Source organism: Meleagris gallopavo, chromosome 17, assembly GCF_000146605.3.
Source record: "Meleagris gallopavo isolate NT-WF06-2002-E0010 breed Aviagen turkey brand Nicholas breeding stock chromosome 17, Turkey_5.1, whole genome shotgun sequence".
In the NCBI taxonomy this organism is placed as follows: Eukaryota; Metazoa; Chordata; class Aves; order Galliformes; family Phasianidae; genus Meleagris; species Meleagris gallopavo.
Genome location: NC_015027.2, coordinates 7,849,038 through 7,877,015, shown reverse-complemented (window position 1 = coordinate 7,877,015; position 27,978 = coordinate 7,849,038). Strand labels below are relative to the sequence as shown.

At 46.0% G+C, this 27,978-nt stretch overlaps 2 protein-coding genes across 2 annotated transcripts; one reads left to right on the top strand and one right to left on the bottom strand.

Moving 5' to 3' along the window:
- The first annotated feature begins 6 nt into the window (after positions 1-6).
- On the top strand, positions 7-14,842 carry CRKL (CRK like proto-oncogene, adaptor protein). The gene is made up of 3 exons (XM_003211048.2): positions 7-419; positions 2,978-3,440; positions 11,010-14,842. The coding sequence occupies exons 1-3, from the start codon at positions 106-108 to the stop codon at positions 11,142-11,144; spliced, it is 912 nt and encodes a 303-aa protein (XP_003211096.1). The 5' UTR covers positions 7-105; the 3' UTR covers positions 11,145-14,842.
- Positions 14,843-15,919: 1,077 nt separating this feature from the next.
- On the bottom strand, positions 15,920-27,978 carry LOC104913569 (T-box-containing protein TBX6L-like; the record flags this gene model as incomplete). The annotated part of the gene is made up of 3 exons (XM_019621094.2): positions 15,920-26,017; positions 26,828-27,020; positions 27,885-27,978. Coding segments are annotated over 3 exons (714 nt in total), but the record flags the coding sequence as incomplete, so codon positions are not given.

Here is a 27,978-nt window from a genome sequence, read left to right as displayed (position 1 = left end):
CGTCTCCCCGTCCGGGCCTTCCCCTCCCCTGCTCTCCTCTTCCCGCGGGGCCTCCGGGCTCTTGGCCTTCTTCCTCCCCTCCCTCGCCCTTTCCCGTTCGGAGCCATGTCCTCCGCCGCCCGGTTCGATTCGTCGGACCGCTCCAGCTGGTACGTGGGTCCGGTGTCGCGGGCGGAGGCGCAGACTCGGCTGCAGGGGCAGCGGCACGGCATGTTCCTGGTGCGGGATTCGTCCACCTGCCCGGGGGATTACGTGCTGTCGGTATCCGAGAACTCCCGGGTGTCCCACTACATCATTAACTCCTTGCCTAACCGCCGCTTTAAGATCGGCGATCAGGAGTTCGAGCACCTGCCCGCCCTGCTGGAGTTCTACAAGATCCACTACCTGGATACCACCACCCTCATCGAGCCCGCGCCCAGGTGAGTACTGCAGCTCCGGGATCTGTGTGGGGTTCCTCTGCTTTGAAACTCTCGGACAGGGCTGTCGGTGATGGCTGTGGGTTGCTCGTTATGGTTATCATCAGTATAGCGAGTAGGGCCCGTCCTTGTGATGAATATAGGCAGATGCGGAGGCTCTGGGAACATCCCTGCCACCCACTGTAATTGTCTTGCAGGAGGGTGTGGTCTTGCTTTGTATCAGCCTTCTGGTATTGTCCCCTTGCTGGGACGGCTGAGAGAAGCTGGCTCAGAAGTTTTCCCCTCCCTGGTTGAAGTATGGCCTCAGAACTCAGTTGCTCTGGCCTCGCATCCTCGATGATTCCAACAGGTCGTGTCTTTGTGATTCCTGCTTCGTAGTGCCGATTGAATTCTCATGCATTCTAAGACATTGTTTCCCAGACGTTCCCCCAGGAGAGGGTAAAAGCATTTATCTCTGTTTGGTTATGGCACTCTTTGTCTCTGCATATGCATACACTGAGAAATGCTCTTTTAGGAGGATGGGAAAATGTGACTTGGCTGTGAGCTCATTCTTTGTCCTGCACCCAACACAGGGCATACCTGCAGGCTGCATCACTTACCAGTAACCAGCTTATCAGTAACTCTGGAACATATTTCATCCTTTGGGCTTCCTAGATAAAATAAGGAGGAAAGCTATTAAAATAGTGACACAGTTTAAAAAAAAAAAAATAGTTTAAATTCTAAATTCTGCAGCTGAAGGGATTTCTTCCTGGTTAACAAGTTATTGGTGGGGGGAGGGGGGATAACTTTTGAGTTTTAGAATCACAGTTTAACATTACTGTAGTCCAGTTCTTAATCACAATCAGTAAGTTGTCAAAAGTTGACGATAGCATCAAATTGAAAAAGGCAAGTGGTCAGCAAGCTCTGCAGAGCTGTCAGGTGGTGGGAGGAGCGTGACAAAGCTCTGCCCTCAAGAGCTAAAGCTGTTGAGAAACCTTCTGGTAGTGGTTGTGCTGTGGCTAAAGAAATGGGTAGGTGAAAAATTCCCTCATCTTTCACAGGTGCTGAAACATTTAACTGGAGCTGCACAGGGTTATGTGTGTGTTTAAACTTACGGACAGTTTGGAGGAAAAAAGTCTATACTGCAGTGATGTTGTTGCTCATCTCTGTTCTTGTTAACCTGGGTACTGTCAAACCTTTCTGAAAACAAACAACCTCATTCTTAATCATGGACAGCAATGACTTGGCTTTCACAACTTAGTTGATTCCACTTGTTCTCTGGGTATTTGTGTCATACTTTTCATGAAACATTTCCTGAACATCTTAGTACCACCTTATTTTCAAGGCTTTCATTGCAGACAGATTTTGGTGGTGCTCTCAGCACACAGAGACAGATGGCATACTGTGACCTGACGTGCTTTTTATAAAGCTACAAAAGGGGGAAGTGGTTATCCACAGTATAATTCTTGTTCTGAAGTTTTAGAAAAAAATCACTGACATGGTTGATGGTTTGGACTTTGTTTATAAAAGAAACTTCATGATGCAAGAGGGAGAATGAGAGGTAGCACTTCCAGATTTACTTTCTTTAAATCAATGGACTACGTTTAGAATAGGGGTAGACAGGAGTTTCTGCCAGAACTGTTACTGCTAGTCCTCATTTCTCTTTAAAATTTGGCCTTTTCAGTGGAACATCTCAGGTGCTTTTGCAGACTCTCAGTTCTTCTGACTTCATGATGTGCATATATATATATATATATATATATAGTAGAAAGCAGTGTTTGTGGTATGTTCCTTCCAGCAGATGTTAGTATTTCATCCTGTTTTTTATGAAGAATGTCCCTTGATGCTATTAGGTATTTAGATGTTCAGGGAATATGAGTACTCTTAAATAGAGTTGAAGTTATGACAGTAAGATCAGGGAGCTTAATTCCGTGTTACTTTCCAGAATGGAAGGGAAATGTGTTGTCTCCTAAGACCATAAGATGTGTCTCTGTCCCTAAACAAAGGGGTTCTTGGTATTAATACGGCTGTCCCTCAAATCCTGCATATAAACAGTAGCAGTCTGGTACAAGGATGCTCTACTGCCTACAGAAGCAGAAAGACTGAAGAGTTTATCATATTCTTCCTTTTACTATTGCTTCCATTTTCCCACTGTGCTCCCTTAGGTCTGCCATTCAGGGTTACTGGATTCTTGACAGAAGTGGATGCTGAGGTTAAAGATGGAAATGTGATGAACTGGAGAGGATTATTTAGCTCTCCAAAAGCTCCTCCCCAGTCAAGCAAAACTTTTTCACTTATTCTTAATATATCACAACTTCTCATAACTTAAGCCACGGAGATATTTATTCTACCCTAACACCTTCACAGTAATCCAAAAGAGAAAGTAAAGCAGTACTTAAGGTTTTGCCTTATACCTTTTTTTCTTTTTTACATCTATGATAGATTTTTATTGTATGTTGCTACATAGGTGAACGTAGGTAGTTCTCCTTTACCTGGTGTTCCTTGTGTGCAGCTGGTGGCTAGTTTTGTTACTGGAAATGCAAAACAACAGCTGTTGATAATTGGAACTTTTTAAAACTTAGGTATCCAAGCCCACCAATGGGATCTGGATCTGCCCCCACTATGTCTACTGCCGAAGAAAACGTGGAATACGTTCGGACTCTCTATGACTTTCCTGGCAACGATGCTGAGGATCTGCCATTTAAAAAGGGCGAAATACTGGTAATTGTAGAGAAGCCAGAAGAACAGTGGTGGAGTGCCAGAAACAAGGATGGTCGGATTGGGATGATTCCTGTTCCTTATGTAGAAAAGCTAGTCAGATCTTCTATCGGGAAGCATGGCAACAGAAATTCCAACAGTTACGGTATTCCAGAACCTGCCCATGCTTATGCTCAGCCTCAGACCACGAGTCCCCTTCCCACAGTATCCAGTACACCTGGAGCAGTCATCAATCCTCTGCCATCCACGCAGAATGGACCAGTCTATGCCAAAGCTATCCAAAAGAGAGTACCCTGCGCTTATGACAAGACTGCACTGGCATTAGAGGTGAGTCTTCTCCTTTGTCTTACAGTTCTCCAATGGTTTTGAAAAATAAACTGAATATTGTTAGTGACAGAGCAGGTGTGGATGACTTTATGTGGAGCCTGTTTATCTATGCCAAAGGACTGAAAAGTTCTATTATGTTCTGAAGAAAGATGTACAAAAATTGCTTCATCCATACCACTTCCTTTGAGAAAAGTGACTAAGTTACTTCAGAACCTAGGCTTAATGCACTGTTGTCTTACCTATGGAACAGTGAAATATGTTATAAGGGCAGTAGAATATATACACCCTTCTGTGGAAGTGCTAGGAATGACTTTGCTTCTCTACTTAATCTTAGAGAAGGGATGTTTAATTGATCATTCCAGGCTGAGAACTGAAATAGAAAGGTAAGGATTGCTGATAAACAGTTATTTTTTCTGATTCTCAACTGTAGCTTTTTGGGTGTGTGGGATGGGGGGGCTCAAGGAGCAAATACAATCAAGGAGAAACAAGCAAGGGAAGCAACGACGTCTTAGCAAGTAGAGTAGGGGTTTAAAAAAATATTTTTGAACTTTTCCTGTTGTCTTTTCTCAGTTTGCAAATGAAGCTGCTACCAAAGCAGCTAAGATTCAAAAGGTTTTGTTTGTCACTTTTGGTTATTCACAAGTTTCCCAAAGTTGCCCTCTTACACAATCTCTACAGGTGATTATTGGCAGAGGGTTAAAAATTAAACGTATCACTGTTTTCCTTGAGTCTTAGAAAAGCTAGCAGCCTGTCATTTGTGAACAGTGTGTGAAAATTAGCATAGAAAGAAAAGTAAATTCTCTGCCAACTGCACCGTACAGAAGATTCCTGCCAAAACTATTCATGCTTCTGAAGACAGTAAGGCAAGCAGTTGATTTTATGTTATCAGTGTGTCATAAAACAACTTGAGGGAACCTGCTTTGCTGCAAGGTAGCAGAACTTCTTGGGAGGATGGCTCTCACTAATGAATTTTCTCTTATTTGCTATTTAGTGACCTAGTTAATCCTGTCATTTAACTGCCCTGATATACTGCTAGGATTCATTTCTGTCCAACATGCAGGTTTGAACTGTGATTATAGCTTTTCTATCCATGCACAGAGAAAGAGAGCAACCTCATTTTTATAGCAACATTTTTTGTCACGTGTACCATTTCTAAGGAAAGCTCCAAATTCTTGGCACGATCCTCCTTTTGTTTGCTTAACACCTTTTGCTGGTTCAACCTTCTCAGGGCTCTGCACATTCCTTAATCCAAACTACTGGAGGTCACAGTTAAACACTGTTGAAAATGATAGGGTTCACTTAGACTAGAAGTTTTGTAAGAGCACAGTCAGTCACTAGCATGAGAGAAAGAACAGCTTATGGAAACGTTTGGGGGAAGAAAGTTAGCAGTGTTCTTTAAAGATAACAGTATATTGCAGTATTCAGCCTCAGTCACAGTTCAGGTTGTGTGGATAAGAACACCTTGGTACAGTTATACTCATTTTGTAATCTCATCTAAACTGATACAACAGTCTGGAAGCAGAATATCTGCTTGCTGGCTTTAGCTTTCTGTGGTCAGCACACAGTGCTTGAAAGAAGCAGAATACCATCTGGAGTAAATAAAGCTGTTGCATAGTAATCTGCTCAACTTCCTTTTAAGTGGAGAGATGTCCCATTTTCAAGCTGAACCCTGGGAAATGACAAGCTCTCTGCTTTCAAGTCTGATTGTTCTGTTGTATGCAGTTGTTTACATAAGCTGTCAAAATGTAAGACAAGATAAAGAGCCATAGCCTTTACAGAGAAAAAACTTGTTTGGTAAGGTGATTTTTTATTTTTTTTTTTTAAAGTTTCTCCCATGAAAAGATACAATTTATAAAGAGAACATTCTATTGAAAATCCTTGCTAAGATGTTTGGTAGGATTAACTTTGAAATAGTTTATAAAATGGGAAAGTTTAATGGCAAGCAAGTTTAAGGGTAATTGCCATGTCCTTTTTTTCCCCTATAAGGATACTCATTAGGAAGCATGGCATTTATTTCTAAGACTGACATGTCACTGTGGTCAGTTCAGTTAACTACACTGGCAGCACAAATTTAGCATTTTTAATAAAATCATTGAAGTTTGCAGTTTCTCACTGTGACCCTACTGAGTTCTATCACTGACATGTAGTATTTCCAAAGATACTGCACACACACAAAAAAACCCTCACAATAAAAGCAGCAGCCAAGATCTGTTTCTCTAGTTGTGTGCTTTCGCCAAGAGGCAATTTCCTTCCTTTCTGCTGCTCCAGAGGAAGGAATATGAAGGACAGGGATGCAGTGTCCTGTATTTGTTGGAACCAGAACTCTGTATTACAGGGTTACATACTGCTCTTCTTCAACCTCGGTTTTCCTTGAGAAAACTGGGAGGGCAGCCCTGTGCTCAGAGGTTACACAAGATAATGCTTTGAGGAGGTGATGGGTTTTGTAAGAGCAGAGACTGCTGGCACTGCTCCTGTGGTACAGGGCAGCAAAGCCTGCCTTCAGGTTTCTCAGCATTAACAATCTGTAGTTGTACAGCCAGGCTGATCACAGTAATACACTGCTGAAGCCTTGTTTTAAGGCAGTACATGATGTGCAGGTTTAAGTGCCCAGCAGCCTAAGACCTGCTGCATTTTACCTTAAAGCAGCAGCTTATCTGCAGGGAATTGAGTACTCTGCTTGGATCTATGCAACAAAGTTCTTCATGTCTAGCAAAGTCAGCAGACAGACCAGTGATACATAATTCCTTTAAAAACTAGCAGTCTGGTTTTTTTCCCCCTTATAAAACAGAGTGGAATAACTTAAGGAGCCAGAAAACAGGAGAGCAGCAGCTGCTGCCACTCTTTGGTCTATCAGGGGACAAAACAGCAGTTCCTACCTTTATTCTCAGTGCCTGTGAGGTATTTGTCACACACCATTCTGAGGGCAGTAGCAGTCCTGGAGCTCATATCCAGATTTGGAATATGGTATCTTAAGGTTATTTTTGACATATATACACAAAGTTTAATTATATTTTTTTGGTAGCAGTTCTTATAAGTACCTTTTTTCCTCCACACCTATGCCAGCACTGTGTAGCATTAAGCAGCTGTATCTGCACATCCTGTATCAAACATACAGATGTATTAATTTGCTAGTACAGAGTTAAAGTTTCACTGAAATATATTGGTGAAATGAATACCTGTTCACCACACTTGCATAACTGACACCATATTTGTCCTAAGCTCGTTGCAATTAGGTTACAGGTAACTTTTTTTCCCTCTTTATTTTAAAGTTGAGACAAGTAGGGCAAAATGTGCTAGTAGTAGGACTTAATTAGGAAATTAGGTTGCTGCTATCACTTGACAACAAGCATAGTGCTTTTCTTAGCTAAGGAAATTTTGTCTTGCTATGTTAAATATTAAAATGCACCCAAGCACAAGGATGACAGTTTTGCTTAAACTGTACAAGCACGGGTCCTGCATTTTAAAAGTTGATTTTGGAGCATTAGTTCTGATAGCTATTAATGGAAAATGACACTGTGGAAGGATTTCTGTGTCTGTGCTGATATGTACTAACTTCCCAGTATGCTACATATGAAAATAAGGCTAACAATTACATTGGAGATTATATGCATTCTTAATCTTTTGACCTCCTTTAGCAGTCAGAGTTTGTTCCCATCGTGACTGCATTCAGTGCCTTACAGTTCAGTGCATCTTCACACTCAGAACTGTTTGCAGAGCTTATTTTCAATTGAAACTGAAAGCAATAGAGATAACCTAGACAAGTTCCTGTGTAAAGCTGTGACTTAGCATGGCTCAGGAGCACTCATCTATTGAAGCTTTGTGGCCTCCAAATTCCATGCAATCACAACATGCTTAGCAGGAGACAGGCTATCATAATTTAATGGAAAACTGTGCTTTCTTGTACTACTACAATCTCACCTCTGCACTTCAAGTATAGGTATGACAATTGCCAAACTACATCACTCTGTTCCTAGATGAGGCTAGATTAATTGTATCTATAGGCCATCAGCATTCTGTGCTGCCCTTTGACCTGTCCTAACATCTCCAGAATGATCTTTCTTCAGGTCTGAATGACTGCATGCTCTGGTTTGGGCAATTCTTCTGGCTCAGAGCATGAAAATTAGGGTAACAGAGGTGTGCTATCAGCCCTTTGGTTTCTTCAGTCTTCCAGTATCTAGAAGTTCGGAGTCTCATTTTGTCCTGCTTGTAGTTCAACCAAACTCTGCCTCCTTTGTTTAGCTTTATATCTTTTGGGGGCAGTGTGATAGAGTAATTTCATTGTTGGAATATCTATAGAACATGCTAAATTATCTGAGTACGTGACTCAAATGGCATGCAGGAAACCTTTTCGGTGTATGAATCAGCTTCAAACGGAGACAGGTATGGAAGAGTTTAGAGTGAATGAAGTAAGCTTTCTGACTGGCATGTTCCACAACTTGCATTTCCCCAGGGCTTTGAATTCATGCTGTAACAGGGACATAATGAAAGGATGCTATCTAAAATGCATTTTGATTTTTATCGTTTGGGTGGAACCAGATGGCTGCATTTCAGAAGTATTACTCACGTCAGTAGTTGATGCTTCCATGAAGTGATGCTGGCATGCTTTACAAGTGAATTACTTATCTGAGGGATGCTGACACTAAGGAAGTGTTATCCTCATTTACAGATAAGTGCCCATGAGCTGTCCAGAATTGCACAGGAAGTTTGTGGCAGCAGTGAGAATAGAACCAGATCTCCTGACTGTCCTGTTCCTAATCATAAGGCAACCCTTCCAACTGGTCTGAAACATTCTCTAAAAACAACAGCATGTTAAGTAACTTTCATGGGAGATCCCACCTCAGCTGACCCTACTGTAGAGGCTTTAAAGAGAATTTACCAAATACTGTGCTTAGTGAGTGGCTGGGGAGAAGAAAATGCATAGAGGGACTCCTTGACGGGATTCTTTCAGGTGTTGCTAATCCAGAGGTCATTAACACAGATGCAACAATTTGCTCATGACATCAAGGTTCCTTCCCCAGAATCTTGTTTCAGCACGCCATTTCATTCAGTCTTTAAGGCAGCTGCCTTTTGTTGAAAGCAGAGGACATCCCGCAGTCCTTGGTGTACAAGATGATATTTTTGAGAAGCCTTTCTCAGCTACCATTCTTTAACAGCTGCTACAGATCTAACAACTCCCCCTGCCCAGCAGTCTAAAGAACTTCTTGGATTGTTAATCTACATGGCAGTTTATTGAAAGATAATACGCTTGCTGTATCTTTAATTTTTGCTCACCTGAAGTCAGACTCCTAAGCCCATCCATGCTATAGAAATCAGTCAAATTGAAGGATATTTTTCTAGGCCTTCTGCACAAACTTTGGGTGGAACTCTGCAGCACGTGACCAGAATTAAATCTGACTCAGAACATGAGTCTGTGTGTTTCTTTGGGCCTGTGTACTACTGTTTGTTGTTTGTTTTTTTTTTTCCATTAATAAGATTAAAATGCTTCCAAGTGAATTGTTTCTATGGAGTGGTGCAAATAACAGTTTCCTGTTGGGTTTTGACTGTTGCAGTGAGGCTTTCTGAATTTGAGTCTGAATCCTGGAACTCAAATCTGTCCTTAAAAGTTACTGAAATCTAGCAGAGTAACATCGAGTTATTTATAGATGTTATCAGCCTTTTTCTAAAGAGGCTTCTACTAGGTTCCTGTTTAAGTCATCTTGTTACTATATAAAGCTTTCTCTAGACTTTCCATTTAATGAGAAGTCAGACAAATTGTGCACACCATCAAAGCAAGCTGCAGCATTCCAGGAAGAGATGGAGACCAGCCACACTGATGCTACAGGAGCATGTTAACTATCAGGCAGTGCATAACTACTTCTAGGATACACAGGCTTCATCTTTGAGTTTATGAGCAGCACACATGAAGATGACAACTGAAGAAAGTCTCACAGTTATCACAGAAACATATAGGAGTTCAGAGGGGATTTTCCTATCTGGAAAGTACAAGATGAAGAGTGTTCCATGTGGGACATCTGGAACATCTGGGTGGGAAGTGGAAAAAAAACTACAAGTAGTGGTAAAAGCAGAGCAAGAGACTGGGGGCAAATGTATTAATTAATGTCTAACTCCATTCTAATGCACAACATCAAGCTCACATTTCTGAGAAATTTTCAGAGCTACACAACACTGAGGGCCAGAGTTCACTGTAACATCTTAAATCTCATTTAAGGGTTCAGAATGCTTCTAAGCAGTCTTCAGATAACACCTATTGCAGTAATGGGAGCTGCTTTCAGTAGGCCTAGGAATGTTTCCTAAAGTCAGCTTTTTTCTTTGATGGAAGATGCACACATCTTAACTGAGAAGTTCAAATTCAAAGTCCTTTGCCAAGGTCCTGAAACCACCCGTGTCAGTTCTACCTGCACTGTTACTTAGATAATGCATACAAACTGTTACGCATACTATATCAGTAATAAAAGGTAGGTTTTTCCCTCAGAAAGATCACAGCTTGTTACCTCTGGAGCTTACTGAAGTTGCTGCTGATCTGAAACCCAGCTGTGTAGTTCTTGGATCTCCTTTGGGGAAGAACCTTCCGAGGTGCTTGCTAGTGGTCACAGCACAGCTCTATCTTTTGTGCCCTTAGCTATTAGCTGCTAATGTCATTTGTCTAATATTTACTATAGTTACCACATAGATGCAGTTCAGTAAACAGGAAGGGAGGTGTACTTAGAGGGCTGCTGCAACAAGCCACGTGCTCAGCTCTTCTGAAGCAGCTCAGGGAGAAATGACTGTAGGTAGTCCTCAGCACTGCCTGCTGTGGCACACGTTTGGCTTTGTGAATTATCCTGATTCAAATTAAACTCAGCACTGAACAGAGTAATTTGCCACTTGGGCTGATGGCTCTTTTTGCTTGATCATAGCTTAGCTCTGCTCATCTTTGGCCAAATAGGAAGAGACACAGTTGTGATAGGAAAGGCTCGACAAGTCATTGTTCCTGTTTCAAATTCTGACAGGAAGTGAAGGTGAAAGCAGCAAACCAAGCTAGAATTTGTGCATCCCATACTTGGAAACAACTGTTTGAGAATGCTTTTGTCTGCTTTGGAAGCATGCAGGATTTTAGAGAACTACACCAATTTCTTAGACTGCGACAGCCAGAACTGGAACTCGAGTCTGTTTGCTACAGGAATCTCTTGGAAAAAGAATCTTCCTTTGAAGTAAACCTGCTAATGCTAAAAACATGTACTGTGCTCTTTAGAATGCCTCTTGCATCTCATTACTTGTGGTAGCTTTAGTGATGTCAGCCTGTCTAAGCTAAATATACTGTAGCATGAAGTAAGCTTTTCTACAGGAAAAGGTGTGGTTCAGCAATTTATTGCAACATGTAAATATAGTTAAGTTTTCCCAACAAGGGTGCAGATTTCCAGCAACAAAATGTTTGTTTCAGTTAAATAAAAATAACTGCTTTCCCTTTAAAGCTTATGCAAAGCTATTATATTTATAATTCTGAAGCTGTATTTATTGTTCTTGTTTACTTGATTTGTATCAAAGGTGAGATTTTCATGTGTGCTAACGGATTTTTTTTTAATGATGCAGGTTGGAGATATTGTGAAGGTTACAAGGATGAACATAAACGGTCAGTGGGAAGGAGAGGTCAACGGGCGAAAAGGGCTCTTCCCATTCACACATGTCAAAATATTTGACCCTCAAAACCCAGATGAGAACGAATGATTCCCTTGATCCGATTTACACTGCTGCTTCCCTTTCCTGGCTCTCATTAGTGTTGTTTGAGGTGGGATGATGGCTAAATGGCACATTGCTAGCATTGCCCATTTTTCCAGCTTGCTGCAGTTTGACAGTTCTTTTAATACACATTTGGAATACATACAACTGAAGTCACTGCCTGACCTTCATACCATAGATACATCAACCAGAATTTGGTTTCACTTTTAAAACTGTATTGGGCCTTATGCTGGAGAAGACTGAAGCATATAGCAGGCAAGCATGGGAAGAAAACCCTTCTTGAGACTTCCATGGACTTGTTCTGGCCTGCTCAATAGGAAGAGCCCTAATCTTAGAGCAAACACGCAACTCATCTGTTACTGTCCAACAAAAAGCAACAACAAAAATGCAATTTTAGGACTGAAGAAGACTTAGTTTTAAGAGAACCTGCCCTAAGGTAGTACACTTACAACGACGGTCTCTTTAAAGGACATTAATTGAAGCTTATGTATTCTAAGCAGTTGCATTAGAAGCTGCTCATTTCTGTTAACTCTTAAGCTTGTTGTTGACCTTCCTGAACGTGTGTGTTAAATACAAATAACCATTGATTGAGCTGCATTGAAGCTGAGGCATTTATTTATAAGGAAACTTAGGAGGGGTTCACACTTGTAACCCATTTTTTACATACTTAAAGTATTTCTGTTGATTTTGCAAGCACTAACTGTAGTAAGTGAGCTTTAAAGGGAAACACTCTGGCCTGGTCTACACAGAGCCCTTGTGCAGTGTTGGAAGTAGAGCTTTACTAACATAGTAGTGCTTGTCACCAAGCTGTTACTTGGTAGGGAGATGATCAGATTGCCACAGCATGAAGAAGTATAAAAGGAACAGGACAGAAGATGTTGATAAATACTGATAAAAGCCTATTATTTAAACATAAGCCTTTTGTACCCATTTCTCTGTAGGCTCACTTATCACTCCCAAGTTTCCTGGCTATACCCGCCCCAACTTGCTGAAGACTTTGAACACAGTACCTTTTTCTCCAGGGCATCTCCACATTGCTGTGCTCCTCTTCCAGAAGTACTTTTTTTTTTTTTCTTCTTCTTCTTCTTTTTTCCCCTCATACCACAAATCTTTTCATGCTACAATCTTTACCTTTCCAAAAGAGTTGGCTCTGGCTTATATATGCCCCAGGCCCCTCCTACTTCCAGCATCCTCTAGAAAATGGTTAATTGGAGTCAGCTGCCAAGGTTTTCCCACCTTATAATTAATGTTCAGGCTGGAGGGGGCCACACAGGTGTCTGTTATCAGTACAGTTTTCTTTCCCCTTTTCTGTACACAAGCTGTACTGCTGTAATTGCACCTTTGGTAGGAACTGTATGGCTGTAGCTACGTGAATGTTATCAATGCCATGCAGGTCAAGTCCTTAGCCTGTTACAGGATGTGAAAGCTTAGGTACAGTAGTACCTTCTGCCTTCTTTAAATGTGTTTTCTAGGTGAACTGGAACATATTTTCTAAAATAATTTGAGGACCGATTTAACAGAATACAGCCTGGATAAAGAAAAACACCTGCTGCAGAAAACCAGGAATATCTGACAGGAAAACAGTAGTGCCCCAATGCATTCATTTTTCAGCATTTGAAGCTGTCTGTTGTAGCAAAAAGAGAAACTTCAGACACCTGCAAAACCTCACTGCTTCCTACAAGTGTCAATTTTATCGTTGTCTTCAGTTCCAATGCATTTTCTTGTTGATTGTGTCACTTGATCCTTGTAAAAGTACATTGTTCTCACTCAACTAAAAGTGCCATGAGATCCTTGAATGGAAGACACTGAAGAAGTGTAAGAATGGCAATTCCAACAAGAGATGTAAAATGCTGTTGTGTTTGTTTTTTTTTTTAAAGAAACCCTCGGTTCATCTGTTAGTTATCTTTTGTAGTATTAATCAAGTGGCTGACAGTCTAGAAGTTCTTGTAGAGCATTTTACTACCAAATTAACTGTGAAGTAGAGTAGCATTGACTGAAGTGTTTGGTGCTGTAAGAGTAACTCTTGACAATAGGCATCGACAGGTTGTCTTGCAACAAAAACTATGCAGCTCTCTTAACTAAAGGAGGTCATGAATTTCTGTGCCCTGACTCCACCTGTACGTTTACTACATGGATTGTACTACTGAAAGTCACCTTGTGAACACAGCAACTGCACTAAGCTCAGTCTGCTGCAGAGAAACCTTACTTCAGACGTGCCCTGTTTCTGGGCAGCTCTTCAGACTGGTTGTGGAATTCCTCCTTTGCATGTCCGAGTCCGTAAATAAATACTGTGAGATTTGAGATCTTGAACGTAGCTTTTAACCTGTTGTTTTTTTCATGAAAATAAGCGTCCTGCCTCATCTCCTCATTGGATAAGGTGTACACCTTGAACACCCGCGTTGTTTTAGGTTGAATTATGTTCTGATAGTGCAGAAAGACAAAAGATTTTCTTTCAAAACTATGCAAAACTGGTGTGTAGTGGCATCTGATGGAGAGAAAAGAATTCTTAACTTTCTGTGAACCAGATTTTGGGCCCCAGATGAGCGGCATTTCTGTGTTACAGCGTCAGTTGGGTGATGTTAGGTGTGGCTGCAGTGTCGCACGCTGCCCAACCGACGCCGACTGGAACCTCGCTTCAAATCGTGTCTTTGCCATTTTGCTATAAGACAAATATTTTCATACAATGACCGCAGCTGATCCGTGTGTGTTTCTCTGGGAAGGACTGCCTGGCTTCTCAGTCGCTCGCTGCCGTGTGTGCCGTCTGTTGCTATACAAAGCCTCTTCCATTTGGGCTATAACCTATCGGTGTAAATTAATGCTCCTTGGGCTGTGAGGTGTCCATCCCACAAAGCACGGTGTGCAAGTGGTGCCACAATAGCTATCCGCCATGAAGGCTCGCTGCCTCCCCTTGTGCACGTGTGTGTGCAGACACTGAAGTTTCAATGAGAACTGTTTCAATCCGTGTCCATCACTGGAGAAGCGCTAATTTAATTCATGATTGTTTACAAATTGGAAAGCATCAACAAAAGGGAATATCCTGTTTGGGTTGGGGCTCCGAGGAGCCTGAGCATTATTGTTGTAAAGGGAAAAAACAGCATTCTTTGTGCCATTTCATGTGCCTGTAAAGTAATTTTTTTATATTATATTAACATCCTGGGAACGAGTGGGGCTGCCTTTGTTTTCTAGTCCAGTTTTCGAGCATTTTTCTCAATACCTGCATCTGAAAGCGAGACCTGCCTAAAAGACTGCCTTTGGGGACCAGTGAAAGCATCCTCCAGCTGTCCTCTGCTGTTGTGTTACATGAAAATGCATTTTTGGGACAAGGATACAATCACTGCAGTGGGAAAGGTGGCCTTGTATTTGAGACAGTCTTCACTGTGTAAACTTTAAAACACAATATGTAATTTAAAGACCATGATCTTCAGGCAATAATATTAAAGTGTAAGCTTTTAAAGTTTATTTTGGGGATCACGGCTTGTTTTATTTTTTTGTGCTACAAAATTAACAGTATTAAATGAATTATATTCTTAGAATATACGGAGTGTCTTTTCTTAAGATTAGTGCCTTTTTAATTTCTTACTCCACTCCACAGAGCTGGCCCCGACATCAAGCCACTGTCGTCGTGTTTGGTTTTTTTTCCCCGTGTCCTGCTTGTACAGTCTCAATAAAAGTTGCCTCAACTTCCAGTATTTGTGGTTTTCAGTCTTAAACCCCTGATAGCGTGAGCAGAACACGAACGGCCTCGCTGCTGCTCTGTGTGTGAGCGTGTGCCAGCTGAAGCTTTCTGGAACCACAGCCAGAGGTAAGCAGCAGCTGCTGAGCCATGCTCCCACGTTCCCTCCCGCTGTGCTGTCACTGCTCTGGGGGCAGACTGAAAAGGCTCCAGCACCACTGATAGCACGGCTTCCGTCCCCTGCGCTGCCCCTTAGTGCTCTTCCTGTCGCTCTGCTTAACTCCATGTTTTTCCTTTACTGTGACAGAGCATCTTGACTGATTTACACATAGGCTTTTAATTTTGCTTTTATTTTAGTACACCTGAAGCAGTGCAGGTGGGACACGTGGCATTCCAGTCCCAGTAATGGTGTCAGCATAAGATGGTAACAAATATCTGCTTCTGCAGGTCAAGAATGGGAGGTCATCTTTTGCCTTTCTCCAGTCATTGCAAATTAAGAGCGGGGATAAAGCTGTAACTTTTTTTTCTTTAATATTTGGGATCATTCAGTTAAATCATTAACAGTGATTTTGAAACTTCAAGTGAGCTATGGGGGAAAAAAGAAACTTATGGCGAACATCAGGCTCTTAGATGCTGCAGGGGGGATGTCTTAAAAGCCTGCATTGTGTCTCTGGACTCTTTGTTCTCATTACAGTGCACTGAGTTTGTGTTCTCTGACATACAGCTGTCCATGACAGCAGCTCAAGCTGGGTTTGCTTGTAGCTTAGCTGCACACCAGCTTTTGCTAACTTAAATTCAAATGAGCTGAGTTAGGCCAGCCCAAACAGCATAAGCCTTAAGTTTCAGCACAAGCTCTCTGGAATGAGCTGGGCTTACATGTTGGTCACCCTCGTTTAATTAAAAGGTTTCCTTTGTGAACCAATGCAGTAGTAAAACACTCCTTAACAGATTCAACCAATGTAAACCTGCCTGAGCAAGTATACCTAGAGACACTAAAATAAAATGCTGACACAGCATATGAAGAGTTTTCCTTTTTTTTTTTTTTAAAAAAAACACTGTTTACAATAACCAGTGTAATTGTGCACATAGGAAGGCTTTTCAGGTCCGTATTCAGCAGCAGCAATGACTCACCTTGGAGCAGCTGCAGTGGGTTCTGTCCCACACTGTGTCCTCTGCCCTTTTTTTAGAGAACGTATCAGCTGCTCTCACAGCAGCTGTTGAACCACAAGTCACAGCTCAGTGTATTAAGGTAAAGCAGTTCCAATTTCAGGTTACCTTAATATCCAGAGCTGCAAACTGTGACAGTCATCGTGCAGACAGCTGAGCCGTCCTGCAGCAGGACTACCAGCCTGAGAGGGACGGGCGTGCAGTGAGGAGAGAAACCATCACAGCTGTCCCCAAGTGAGCCTCCTGTCTGACATTGGAGCCCGGAGATGCCACCTTCAAGCAGAAATCACATCAACTCATAGAGCTTGAATCAGGTCAGCAAGCACTGCTCCTGCATGACCGCCCTCCCTGGGAGAGGGAAGGACCCCCAGCGCCCACCGCTGTCACTCAGACCCACTTCTGCTCTCTGGGGACACGACCCACACTAAAAGCTGCTGCTCATGGGGGTGATGTCGTCTCACCTCACACGCTGGACGCAGCCTCACCTGCAGAAGTGCCACCCGGGGAGGGGTGGGTGAGAGACAGCAGAGAATTAGCACAGCTCTCTCCTCAGATAACCTTCCCAGCACCTGCTTGCTTCATTCCAGGCATTTGTAACCAGAACCCTCCCTGCACACGCCATCAGTCTCACCCGCCGCTGGCGCACCAGACAATTGGGATCAGAGCTAAATCTGGGGTGTCTGCGGGGACCCAGCTCCTGCTTTGTACATCCTGGCTGATCCAACAAGGGCAACTGAAAGTCAGCGCTGAATAATCCTTCATTTGTAATTGTGCATTTGGTCAGGAATTTAAGAACAAATACACAAGAGAAAGCGCGACCCTCAAGTGACCATCAGTGCTCCTGTGCTATACGCTGTTTCCCAGTCTGACCACGTAATGAAGCCCCGGGAAGGCTGGGGCAGGAGGAGCTCTGCTCACACACAGGGGGCAAAGCAGTGCTGGTTGGGTGCACAGCTTTCCCTTCCCCTGGGTGCCATAGAGATGCAGCTGATGCAAGAGGAGCGAGTCAGAGGAGAGGGTGCTGCTTTAAACAGACAGAAGGGACAGACATAAGTGAACAACAGGAGCTGGTTGGAAACCCCTGGTGCTCAGCTCCTGTTATCCTTCCTGCCCTCTGCTGCTCAGCAGCCCAGCGCTGCCATGAGACCCCTGGGATGCTCCTGACAAGAAGCGAGGATCCCTGCTAGCTCCTGGAGTGCACCATCACTATCCATACCTTGTCATTAAAAACACACACAAAACAAACTTGCCTGTTTTTCCATCTCTGTGAAGCACCCCTGCTAATGTACAAGCCTTACGGCCCCTGGGTGCCTGGACCCCAACCCAAGGGGTTTTTTTAAATTACATTCTATTACTTCACTAGTTTGATCTGCATAAGGAAGTAATTCAGGGAGTTCGCACTGGGACTTTCATTTGCTGAATCTATTTCTGCAGCTTTGCATTGCCTCTTTTCTGCACTCATCTTGTGACCAGCGATACCATTAATCAACCGACCTTGAAGAGGAACAGCTTTTCTCTTCCCAGGTAACACAGCTGACAAGCAGTGGAAACAGGCTCTGTTGGCACTGACTGCTGCTAAGCACTGCATGTGGGCTGGAGGCCTCCTGGGCACCCCGCCTGGCACAGCACCTGGCACAAAGGCAGTGCAATTCATCTCACTGGGGCTTCTTCATGTAAGAAAAAGCCGTAGCCTTCAAAGACCAAATACCTCCCGCTGCCCTGACTGCCTTCAGGAGCCGTGACTGCTCAGCACACTGGAGAACTGGCTCTAAAATTAACAAAGAGGATTTCTCTGCTAGAAGTAGCACCCCGAATGGTCCGTGGGACACATCAGCTTGGGGGGAGTCTGCCACTAAAAGGCTTAAATTGGCTCGGGTCTGGGATTCTGCTGGATGGGTTAAGGCAGGACTGATCAACACAAGCAGTGCGTTGTCACTGATGGATCATCCCACACTGCAGGATGCTCCCCAGAAACAACATCAGGGTTACTTCCAGTACTCAGTAGCAACTCCTGCCTATAAGGGGCTGTTACCCACTTCCATCAGAACAGTCATCAGGAACCACCTGATCACCAGAGGCAGGTGATGGGATGGAAATGGCTCTGACTGCAGCATGCTGGCTTTGTGCTGCTCAGCAATGGCAGCTTGTTACCAATGCTGGCCTAAATTTAAACAGGCAAAAATAAAGACACATTGGGGAGCAACCCAGGAGCAGAAAGCTTGCAGTCCTTGTCAGGGCAGCGAAGATTGAGGACTTTCATCCATCAAGAGCGCAGGACTCGTGCCTCCCTCGCTGCAGTGGCCTCATTTCAGCCACGTATTGCAGCCCTGCAGCCCTAAGGCAGTGGCACCGAGACAGCTACAGAAAATGGAGGGGAGTGGAGGAAGGACAGAATGTACCTGGAGAAGGACAGGCAGATTAAACCCCTCCCTGCTGCCAAAAGCTCTGTGGGCTCTGCAGTCATCACCCAAAATAGAGCCTCAGTCTGCATCTCTCCATGAGAGTCCCTGCTGGAAACATGTCGGGGCACTGCTGGGGCAGCAGTTTGCAGCACTGGGAGCCACCTTGGGATCTGCTGACACTGCACCCAGCTGGCTGCTTTCCCTGCGCCCCACCATTAAAGCTGCCTGTTGACACTTGCTCACCTGGGAACGTGACACAGGGCTCAACCCAGAGAGGAATGCAGGCAGGATTTGGGCAGAAGGAGGGAAGGTCCTGCGTTAACCTTGGGGTGCAAGTCAGAAAGCCAGCGAGCGTGGCTGCCACCTAAAGCTGGGGATACTCCCCCAGCAGGGGCTGAACAGCCTGGGTTGCTGGACTTCAGGCCTGGCCGTGCTCTGCCATAAGCTCTGCTGGGATTCGTGAGCACTCCCAGAGCAAACTGCTGGGACCCTCCCCAGGGGTCACATCTTTTATGGGGAGGTCGGTGGGCAGGGAACTCGCTTACCGAGTGAGAGCTGGGAACGCAGCTGCGCACTTCGGGTCCCGCGGTCACTGGGTGGCACTGTGAGCCCTATTACCGCCCTAAGACGGGATCCCACCGCACCTCTCCCATTAACCCCCGTAAAGCCAGCCAGAGCTGCCTGGCAGCAGAACTGGGAACGGAGCCACAGCGCTTCGGAAGGGGCTTAACTCGTTCGCTGAGATCTTGCTCTGTTTGGCTCCCTCCTGCAGCTACGTGCCACGACAGGCAGTTGGGAAAAAGGATCTCTGTGCAGAAAAATGTGTGTTTCAACCCCCACAGATGAGAGTTAAAGAGCCTCCAACGAGCACAGAATTGGGAAATGAAGTAGAGGAGATCGTGCTCCTCTACAGCAGGAACGGGAGATGAGAAGGCCAAAGGTTTCCAGGTACCCGTAAGCCAGAGGGGCAGCAGGAGCCCATTGCCCTCTCGGTGGTGCTGTGTGACCTCTGTGCCCGAGTGCTGTGTGATCCCTGTGCCTGCCCTCACCCACAGCCTTTGGCTCCATGTCAGAGCCCTGCAGGGACAGGAGGGAATGAGCACAGCTCCAGCGCCAGAGCCAAACCCTGCTGGGTCCTGTCCCTTCCATCCAAAGGTATGATTTCTTTGCTAGGTGCACACAAGCTGCTTTCCCCTTCCCCCCCATCACCTTCTGATTGTCACTACATCATCTGATCCTGCCCAGCTGTCTAAAAACACAACACCCTGCATGCATCCAGGGACCGCTTTGTCAGCGACTGTGAACTCATCTCCATCCAGCACCGGGATGGATCGAACAAACCGAAGCAGTATTTTATTGCCGAAGCATAAAACATGAGGATAAACAAGCACCAAAGTGCTACTGATCATTACAACCAGATGGGAGCCCATTTACTGCCTCCAACAGCGAGGTGCCACCGCTGCGCTGCCGAATCCCCATTGAAATAGGAAACCCAAGGCACCATCTGGGAGGTGCGGCTACACGTAGCCCTGGAATTTGGGGCTGGATTGAGCTGTGTTGTCCTCCTTCCACAACCCCGGGGACAGTCAAGGAGTCTCACTTGTACCAGCACAGTCACTTCTGTATGGTTGTGCCTGAGTTAAACAGCCCAGTAGCACAGCTGGCCTGCCCAGTTCCAGTGTACAGGGAATTGGGATGGGGAGAATCACAGCCACGTTGCCCACACCACTGCATTTCAACAGGATTTTTCTCAGCCCACATCAGAGAACCACTACACATTCTGGTCACCCCTGCATATTTCAGGGTGGATCATCCAAAGCAACCCAAGTCTTACCTTATTTCCTCACTGTCTGCACGAGAAGCTAAGGACTGTGATGGGAAGAAGCCAGGGGTTGTTCTCTCTCCTTTTTAATAAACGTGCCTGCTACAGATGAATGCACCTCCAGCTTCTGCCCCAAGCACAGTGAGAGCATTCTTAAAGTCTGGGGAGGACTGGAAACTGGCCTTCAGAAATAGCTCAGCCTCTCATCTGGACTTTGCACCTTTGTCCCCATCCTCCTGCAGCCCCTGGGCAGCCACAGCCAGGCACTGCGTGGGGCTGCAGGTAGTGAGGGAGATGCAATGGGGAGGAGATGCAAATGGTGCAGGAGACTGCTGGAAAAGCAGAGAGACAGATGGATGTTTTTACACTTCAAAGGCAACAGGGCCCTGTGAGGCTTTCAGGAATATGCACAGATCGATAGACTCCTTTTAAACCCGGAGCACATTTGCTCAAGTGTGAGGCAATTAGTCCCCGAGGATGCAGGCAGGGCAGGCCCATTAACAGACATATGGGCAGGATGAAGTGAAGGTAGGAAACACTCGGGCTGGAGGCTCCCCTTGGCTGCACCCCCGGAGCAGCAGCCAAACCAGCTGGTGTGGGCAGGAGGGCCACTCTCTGCAGGGCACTGCCTCTACCCTATAACCTCGGGAGGGTAGAAGTGTGTCTGCAGGGCTGGTGCACAGCCTGGGCACTGGGGCCTCAGGCTTGTCTCTTTTAGTGACACTACAGTCATTCATCCTGCCCCTAAGGGCTGTATGGCAGGCACATCAGCATCACTCAGCACCATGTTGAGAATACCCCTATGGCTGTAGATGCCTCTGCTGCTCAGCTGCCTGTTGTTCTTACTCCCTTGAGCCTTACAGCTGGGGATGCCCCAAAGTGCAGACTAACATCTACTGAGTCTGCAGCAGTTCTCATTCCACCCTCACTTGAATGCTGCTGGCTGGCTGAGCTACCCTGAACACCTCACCCTCCACAGAGCCCCTTCCAGACGGGGAGGCAGAGCCAAAGCCAGACTGCAGAGCGCTCCCTGAGCTGCTGCAAGGCCCACAGCTCAGCATTGCAGGAGCAGCAGTACCAGCACACAGGGGGCACAGAGAGCAGACCTGAGCCATGTCCTATGTCCAGCTGAGTGGCTGTGGTGTGCCTCCCTGTGCTACTAGCTGCCCTCTCTGATTCTGCTTTCCAGATGCACAAAGTTTTCCCTCTTCAGTAAAAGTCAGAGAGAAAGATATACAAATCTCAGCACGCCCCCAAAGAGCTGTAGGGGATGGAGATTAAACCCATCCATTACACTCACCGAGCAGGGCACCGTCTGGGCAGGAATGCTGCAGTCATACACCTGCACATACAAAGAAAAAAAGAGGAGTATTACAGAAGTGTCAGAGGCAATTCAGCACCTTACAGCAAAGTGCCATAAAACTCACATGACTTGGAAAAACAAAACAGGAACAACACTAAATCAAGCAGAGCAGCACACATGGTGACTGGCTGCTTATCATGGCTGCAGGGCCTCTTGTTACCACTGCATTAAAGAACAGCTTCACACTTGTTTAAGGTGTTGTCTAAAGCTGCTGCTCAGGCCCAGAGCTCAATACTACAGCACTGGTTCTGCGCAGTGCACTCTGCATGCTGCAAGGAGCATGGGTTGTAGAGGAGAAATGCTTTCCAACTTGCTTAGCATTCTGTTGGGTGCCTACAAGCTGCTGCTACTCATGCCTGACTTTCTCTTATTAGCTGTAACCCCAAGAAACCACACTTATATCTCATTACAGCTCTACAAAGCACAGCAGCTAAACCAGCTTACCTGGAGCTGTAGGAGGAGTCAGGAGCACACCTGCTGGAAAACCAAGAGCTGAGCCCTGGAGAAAAAACAGAAACAGGCACAACAAACAACAGCAAAACCATCTCTCTGAATACTACAGGAGCCCAGACAGCCTCAGGGTAGGCTGTGGAGCAAACATCACCCAGTGCAGAGGGGGAAAGTTCAGCAGAACACCCACTCCTCATCCTTCAGGGAAAACCCATTACGTTCCCTTCTGCTGCACAGTTTGGGTGAGGGCAGGATGCTAAGAGCAGACACCTGCACCCTGTGCACCTGGAGGCAATCAGCATCAGCACTACTGCAGCTGTGGGCACAGGGAGGTGGTGGGCTGTGTGCTGGTACAGCTTTGCACGGTGGGTGATGGCTGCTGTTTTTGTTGTTATTGTCAGCCAAATGTTGCGCTCCCCCCTGCTAAGAGGCTCCTTATGGGACCCCAGCCTGGTGTTTGCAAATTAAGTGGCTTTTAAGTTCTGTAATAAAAAACCATTTGACTCAAAGAATGTTGTTGTTCCTGGAATGGGATGGATGCTGCTTGCTTGGCATCTTTTAAGGTGAATGCAGGAAACACATGGCAGGATACTCACAGAGGACTCAATGATGGACACTGCAGCTCACACTGGAAGCTGCTCCTTTTGCAGGGCCCGGGGCTGCCTGAATGCATGGGCTACAGCCAGGTGAGGGGGGACTGCTCCACTGGGAGGACCCATGGAGTCTTTTGAGTGGACGCAGTGTGGGTTATGGGGCAGCAGCATTGCAGTGCCCCCCCTGAGCCTGCAGCTGCCACCAGGCAATGCCTGTCTATGGTAGGAGAATGGCAGCAAGAAAACATCTTTCTGCCATTCCTACCCGCACTGAAACAGCCTCAAACAAGGCTTAAGGTTGCAAAAACCAGTAGGACAATGGAATGTAAATCAGGATCTTTATTTCCCATAGGAAATTTACCTAGATCCCATTTAGAGTCCATTTGTCCTCATCCTTACGTAACTCCTCTGCAGAAGAGGAGTCAAAATGTATAGAAAATAAAGTATTTGCTGCAAAGAATTAGTACAAGAGACTGAGTCATATCTAGCAATGCAAGCAGGCAACCTGGGGCTCTCCGAATACACTGAGAGAACAAAGAACACTGAGATCAACAGCATGTGTCATGTAGGAACTAGCCCCAGGTAACAGGATTGAAGTGGAGCCAGCAGTGTGCTTGAAAGAGATGCACAAAAAACCACACTTTCGAGTTTATTTTATTGCTCTTAATGGCCTGCCTTCCGCACGTCTCATTTCCTTTTATTGAAGCTGTCAGAGACGCATTACATTATCTCACATGCGTGCAAAAACAGTATCTCAGTCGAGCTCATACAGATTTTAAATGCCACAGCTGAAGAAAACAAGACAGGGGAAGCTGCAAAGGGAGGCGGCGGCAGCAGAGAGCCCACAGCACACAGCTACAGGCAACGTGCGTCAGGGCTTCAGCAAACAGCAGAGCTGCAGCCTCTAACCAGAGACAGAAGAGTGGAAGCAAAGGTACTTGGCTAGAAAGGTGGGTGATTCACCGAAGGAGGGCGAGGAGTCCTGCTGCAACAGCAGGCAGTAATTAACAGCAATCCTGTGCACAAGGCTGAGGCTCACCCTGCACAGTCAAACCAGCTCCACCAACTGCAGCTCTCCCAAAGCCATGCTGGCATCTGATACAGCACCTCGCTGTCCTGCTGGCACCCGGGTTTCCCTGTGCTGCCCTGTTCCCTTCAGTTGGCCATGCTCACTATCAGCCTATGACAGAGGGAAATACGATCTAGCTCTCCAAAGACAAAGAAGCAGAGCTAACCAACCAGCCAGGGGGTGTTAGTTCAGGTTTTCTTGGCAGTGATCATTGTGGGGAACCTCACCGACCACCTCTGCTCACTCGGCTGCTCTGCTCACATCATCACTGCAGTACAGACCAATTAGCAATACTCTATTTAAATAAGGAAGCAGTCGCTGTAGCTGAGTTTCACAAACGTGCAGGGCTACTTTTCAAAGTCATTTTAAGAGTAATAAACACAGTTCCACACCTGTACGCTGTGCAGGGCTGGCACCCAGGCAGAGCAGCATGCACCTACCTGCACACCACTCCTGCTGCACCAGCAGTCACAAACCTGCCCTGCTCTGCTCACACACACTGCTGCAGAGTGCATGCAGAGAATGCCATCTGGCACACACACCTCACTGCCTGCTGATGGCTGTGAACTACAGAGCAGTTTATTTGAAGTGTTACAAGAAAACGTTCTCTGCATAACAGTGAGGAACACTTCTGTCCTCCCTCAGAAGCAAAAGGACTCAAAAAGGACCACACAGCCAGGGCTACTTGGCAAATAGGGACACTATCTCTCTGCCGAGCAGGGCCATGGGCTGCTCACTGACAGCACAGCTCCTCCAGAAGAGGGTTGGTTCCACAGCAGTAACAAAGGTCAAACTGCTCTGACAGTGGAAGTGACACCGAAGCAGATCCTTGAGCCCGCAAGAAGATGGCACTGAGCAGCCAGGAGGCACCCAGCACTGCATCAGGGAGCAGTGCAGCCTGTGGCTCGGTGCCTGTGGTGTTCATTATTTTAAAGTATGTGGCTGATGAATGACACAAGACTGGTCAGAAGCATCTATAGGCAAAGCTTTCGTAGCGCAGCAACAACAGCTATAAATTATATTCTTTGCGGGTGGCTGGGGGTGGAAGAAGTTCACAGTGAAAGATTTCTTTCCCTTCAAAAGAAAGAGGCTGGAGTGTCAAAGGCAGCACTGCTATTCCTGGCAAGCACAGGCCTTTAGAGACCCCTGGAACAGCCCTGAATTCTGTGAACAATGTCCCTCCTCCACCAGCAGAAGGAAAAGTGTTTCACTAACCTCGAATCTAGGGAAGATGGGATAGGGGTGGGCATGAGGGACACAGACACAACACAGAGCCTTGCTGCTGGTTCTCGTGCAGAAGACAAGCTCTTCCCTGCCTGCATGATCCACAGCCACATGTACCACTGCATGTTTTGCTGTCATATGCTCCTGGAAAAGAAGGCAAGACTTTAGTTTGACTTTAGTTTGATGAACCTGCTCAAGGGGTCACTGGAATTGCTTTTTTGGCTCATCCTTGCAAAAATCCCCTACAGCTTCTTGGCCTGGCTTACTGAAACTCCTCAGCCCCTATCTCCTTGCACACATGTCCTGGGAAGAAGGGATTTTGGAAACTGCCAAATGCAAGCACCTGGGACAGAGGTCAACAGCTCTTTCACTGCTGCTCTCACAGTTCCTGTGGTTTCCTATTCCTGCTGGAGAAAAAGCACTGCAGAACACACAGATTGAGCCAGACGTGCCCTGACACAGCTGGGACTGTAGCAGTGTAACTGCTGCTTGTGAAGTACCATGAGGGTTGTTGTGCAAGGAGACAAGGAAGTGAAGGCATCCCATGCCACCATCTGCAGCAATGCCTCTTTGCCTTCTACAGACAAGGCTTCAAGGTTAACACCCCAGAACAAATTTGTTCTCATTTACAATTTTCTTTCAGTCTTTTCATTGGGAAGGATCCTCCCTGCTCACCAGCAGGCATAGGGGAACAGTGGGTACTGGCTCCACTCTGCCATGGTCCCGTGGGCATGTCCTGAAGCCCCTTGTGTGTTGTAATCTGTGGAGAAGGCTGAGTAGCTCATCGCCCTGTACTGGCTGTGGGGTGGCACCATCCACTGCCCAAGGCCTTGCTCAGTGCCATAAGGACTGTACATGGGCGCTCGAGCTCCAGGTTTCCCCACTGAGTCCAGAGCCATGTTCACCACTCCGGTGTAGTCCTGGGGAGGGGGCAGAGGTGGGGGCAGCGGAGGCAGGTTGGTGAAGCCCTCTGGGAGCTGTTTGGAGTCGTGCTCAGGCACCGAGGTGAGATCCAAGGGGTGGCACCTCGCTCGGAAGTCGTTCAAGGCGGTGACGTCGCGGCTGGGGAGCTGCTGGCTGTCCCCAGCTTCGTGGAACCTGTTCCCCAAGGGCAGACAGAGCAGCGAGTCAAACCCACCGCAGCAGAAAACCACTGAAAACCCACACAGATCCCCGGGGAAAGGCGTGCTAAGAGCTTGACCTCTTCCTCTGCCATTTCAAACATCCGCTTTCCATTCAAAACAAGCACACCTTACAAAGACAACCTAGCTCTTTGTGTTCCCTGTGAGTGCCTTGTACCTAGAAGACTTGGCCTGGGGTGGGAATTTACAATGTGTCAGCTATTTCACACTCATTCATCATGTGAAGATGCTTGCAGGAAAGCCAGGTGAGCCATCTTGTACTCCAATGGAATTACACACATACTGAAAAGGATTCCCCAACTTCACATGTTGGCTTATGGCACATTAACTCTCCCTTACCCACAGCTTTGTCTTACTGTAGAAATGGATTTTAGTCTAAGTCCTGCTGTCACTCACTCAGAAAAATTTAGTGTCAAAAGAAGGTAAGCCCAGTCACTACAACTCAGGAAGGAAGAAACAATCACTGGAGTCCTCCACTCCCCTGAAGGACAGGCAAGTTCTGTGTTACATAGAGTTGGGTAGGAAAGCATTTCAGCACAGGGAAATAAAGAGTACTACTAAGACATGAATATGCTCAGAATGCATGTAAAACAGAAAGGCTTTGTTACAGAGACATCTCCACACTGCTCTAGCACCTATCACAAAAGAAAAACAGCCTTCTCACTCACACTGGCAGTTTTTCCTTAGGAAATAACCTATAAAAGAGGAGGAATCTCATCAGTTAAAGAGTGGCTTTATGACAAGGGCACCAGGAGACAGGACTCACCGGTATGTCTGGTAGGATGGTGTAGGCACTTGCTGCTCCCTGGCTGGACCCTCCCTCTGTTCAGCTGGCACCGGTGATGCTGCAGGAAAGGCATGGCTGCTGTTCTGCTCTGAGATCCAGAAGGGATATCCACTGCTGACCACGATGGGGTTACTCTCTTCCTTCACATCCACATTCTCATCTTTCTCAAAATCTGACTCACAGTAGGGAAAGAAAGAACAGAAAAAAGTGAGAATGGGGAAGAGAGAATTGGAGCTCACGGTGTTCTATTAGCAGCTGAATTAACTGCAGGATGGGGGAAGGAAAGACACCATTACCTCTTCTGCAGCCACACTGTCTTAAAGGACTTAAAAGACTAGCCCTTTGCTGCTTTTTCTGCTCTTACATTGTGGCTTTCAGTTCTGCCCCATTCCCTCACCCTAGCAAGGAATGATCAAGCTTAAAGATAACCTAACAGAAAGAGTAAAGATTATTTTTAAATGGTATCAGTTCCCCTATCTGCATCACAACACAGCTGCACAAGCACCAGGGTTGACACAACTGCACAGACAAGAACCAAGGCAGATGGGCAGAAGAAAGCCATGGGTGACACTGCGAGATGGTGTCACTGTTGAAGAGAAAACATTACGAGAGCACAGCCCTCAGTCTGTGCTCCACAGTCACAAAGCAAGGCTGGAGCAGCGGAGCTGGGGCGGAGTCACTAACGACAAGAGATGTGAGCAGGCTCCTGTGGACCATATGCAGAGACTTAATAATCCTGGGACAGACAAACTGAATGCATGTGTGGAGACTGCAGGCAGAAATTAAGAGAGGCAAAGGCCTCGCAGAGGGTTCCCAGTCATCATTTGTTGGCTCATTCTCCTAAAAGCTGTCTCCCTGAATTAGGGAGTCAGCACCACTTTCCAGCTTTGTAGAGATGTATACAGCAGCCTTTAGGGACTCTGCCCAAAGCACTCTCCCCAGTGAGGAACAGCAGAGGTATGTCACTGCCTCTTATCCCCCCTGTGGCTTAGGCACAGTTTGTGACTGACTCTGGGTTTGTTCTTGTTAAAATTACCACGTTCCTCAGCACCAGACTCCTTTTCCTCTGGCAGCTTTCTCTTCTGGCCCTTGGCTGGACTTGGCTTCTGGGATTTGGCTCGTCCTTCCCT